This window comes from Lepidochelys kempii, chromosome 1 (genome assembly GCF_965140265.1).
Source record: "Lepidochelys kempii isolate rLepKem1 chromosome 1, rLepKem1.hap2, whole genome shotgun sequence".
NCBI classification, from domain to species: domain Eukaryota; kingdom Metazoa; phylum Chordata; order Testudines; family Cheloniidae; genus Lepidochelys; species Lepidochelys kempii.
In genome coordinates, this window is record NC_133256.1 from 4,385,498 (window position 1) to 4,387,362 (window position 1,865).

Sequence of the window (1,865 nt, forward strand, 5' to 3'; positions counted from 1 at the left end):
TCACTTGACGAACACTCTGATTATCCTCGCACGAAGGTGTTTGCTTTTCACGCTGTACACAATTGGGTTCATCAGGGGTGGGACGAGCAGGTAGATATAGCCCAGGAGAATCTGAAGCAGGGGAGAAGAGCCCTCGCCGAATCTGTGTACCACAGACAGGCCGATCATTGGCGTGTAGAAGAGCAGGACAGCGCAGAGGTGGGAGACGCAGGTGTTCAGGGCCCTAAGACATTCCGCGTGGGATGTGATGCTCAGCACTGCTGCGAGGATCATCACATAAGACAGAAAGACGAGCAGCGAGTCCAGACCCACCGTCAAGAGTGCAACAGACAAGCCATAGATGCTGTTCACTCTGATATCCGAACAAGCCATCTTCATGACATCCTGGTTTATGCAATAGCAATGGGAGAGGACGTTGGATCGACAATATTGCAATCGTTGAAGGAGAATAGGGAGTGGGAGTATTACAGCCACCCCTCTTAGCACACACACCTGTCCCATCTTTCCTATTCTTGGCAGGGTTAAGATAGAAGCGTATCTCAGTGGGTCACGGATCGCGATGAAGCGGTCAAAGGCCATCAGCAAGAGCACGGAGGATTCAATGCATTCAAGCAAGTGGATGAAGAACAACTGGGCAAAACAGGCATTGAGGCTGATCTCTCTAGAGTTAAACAAGACTATACCCAGTGTCGTGGGCATGGTGGATATCGATAAGCCAAGGTCTGTGACGGCCAACATGGAAAGGAAAATGTACATGGGCTCGTGGAGGCTTGGATCTGTTTTTATGATGAACAGAATGACTGAATTTCCTACTATGGAAATAACATACATTAAGCAGAAGGGGATAGAGATCCAGAGATGGAAGTCTTCCAGCCCTGGTATGCCGGTGAGAAGGAACACTGCAGCATTGAATTTGGTGTCATTGACAGCTAACATAATGTCCTGGGCAGGTCCGAGGAGTTCTGAACTTTCCTTCCTAAAAGGAAAAAGGACAGGAGACTAGATAAGATTTAATGAGATATCTTTCTGCTCTCAGTGAAGTCTAGAGACTCCCAGGAGTACAAGGAAGATCACCAAAATATAGTCTTGGAATTACATAACAAATAGGAAGATAGGCATTGCCAGAGTGGATCAGACCCATTGCCCATTTAGCCTAATATCTAGTGGCCAGTTCCAGATGCTTCAGAGGAAGTGGAAGACACCCTGCAATAGGCAGGTTTGAAATAACTCACACTCACTAATTAGACAAATAGTGCAGTGTAAATAAGGAAGGTTTAGAGCCCATCCAAAAAATTTTGAAACAATCCTCATTACTCTAATTACTCTATATAAACATCCAGTCCCTCTTTGAATCCTGCTCAAGTCTTGGCCCCACTGATGTCTGGTGGCTGGGAGTTCCACAGCTTACTTGAGCGCTGTGTGATTTTACAATTGTGGCTTTCCCACAGACAATCTTTCTGGCCCTACACTTCGGAGTGTGGCCCATTGTATCATGAGATGTGTGTAAACACATGGCAAGTGCATGGGTTAAACTGTCATTGTATTTATCTGTCCTGCACTGAAGCTATTTATAAACGTGTTTCATTGCCTCATAGATTCATAGATTCATAGATTCATAGATATTTAGGTCAGAAGGGACCATTATGATCATCTAGTCTGACCTCCTGCACAATGCAGGCCACAGAATTTCACCCACCACTCCTAAAAAAGACCTCACACCTATATCTGTGCTATTGAAGTCCTCAAATTGTAGTTTGAAGACCTCAAGGAGCAGAGAATCCTCCAGCAAGTGACCCGTGCCCCATGCTACAGAGGAAGGCGAAAAACCTCCAGGGCCTTCCAATCTGCCCTGGAGGAAAATTCCT

General features: G+C 46.1%; 1 protein-coding gene across 1 annotated transcript; it reads right to left on the minus strand.

The window, feature by feature from the left end:
• LOC140918256 (olfactory receptor 51G2-like) lies at positions 1–936 on the minus strand. Its single transcript, XM_073362255.1, has one exon. It carries the CDS (start codon positions 934–936, stop codon positions 1–3), a length of 936 nt encoding a protein of 311 aa, XP_073218356.1.
• Between the last annotated feature and the right edge of the window lie 929 nt (positions 937–1,865).

Coding starts and splice junctions, on each gene's coding strand:
- LOC140918256 (XM_073362255.1), bottom strand. CDS start 936: ATGTTAGCTGTCAATGACACCAAATTCAATGCTGCAGTGTTCCTTCTC.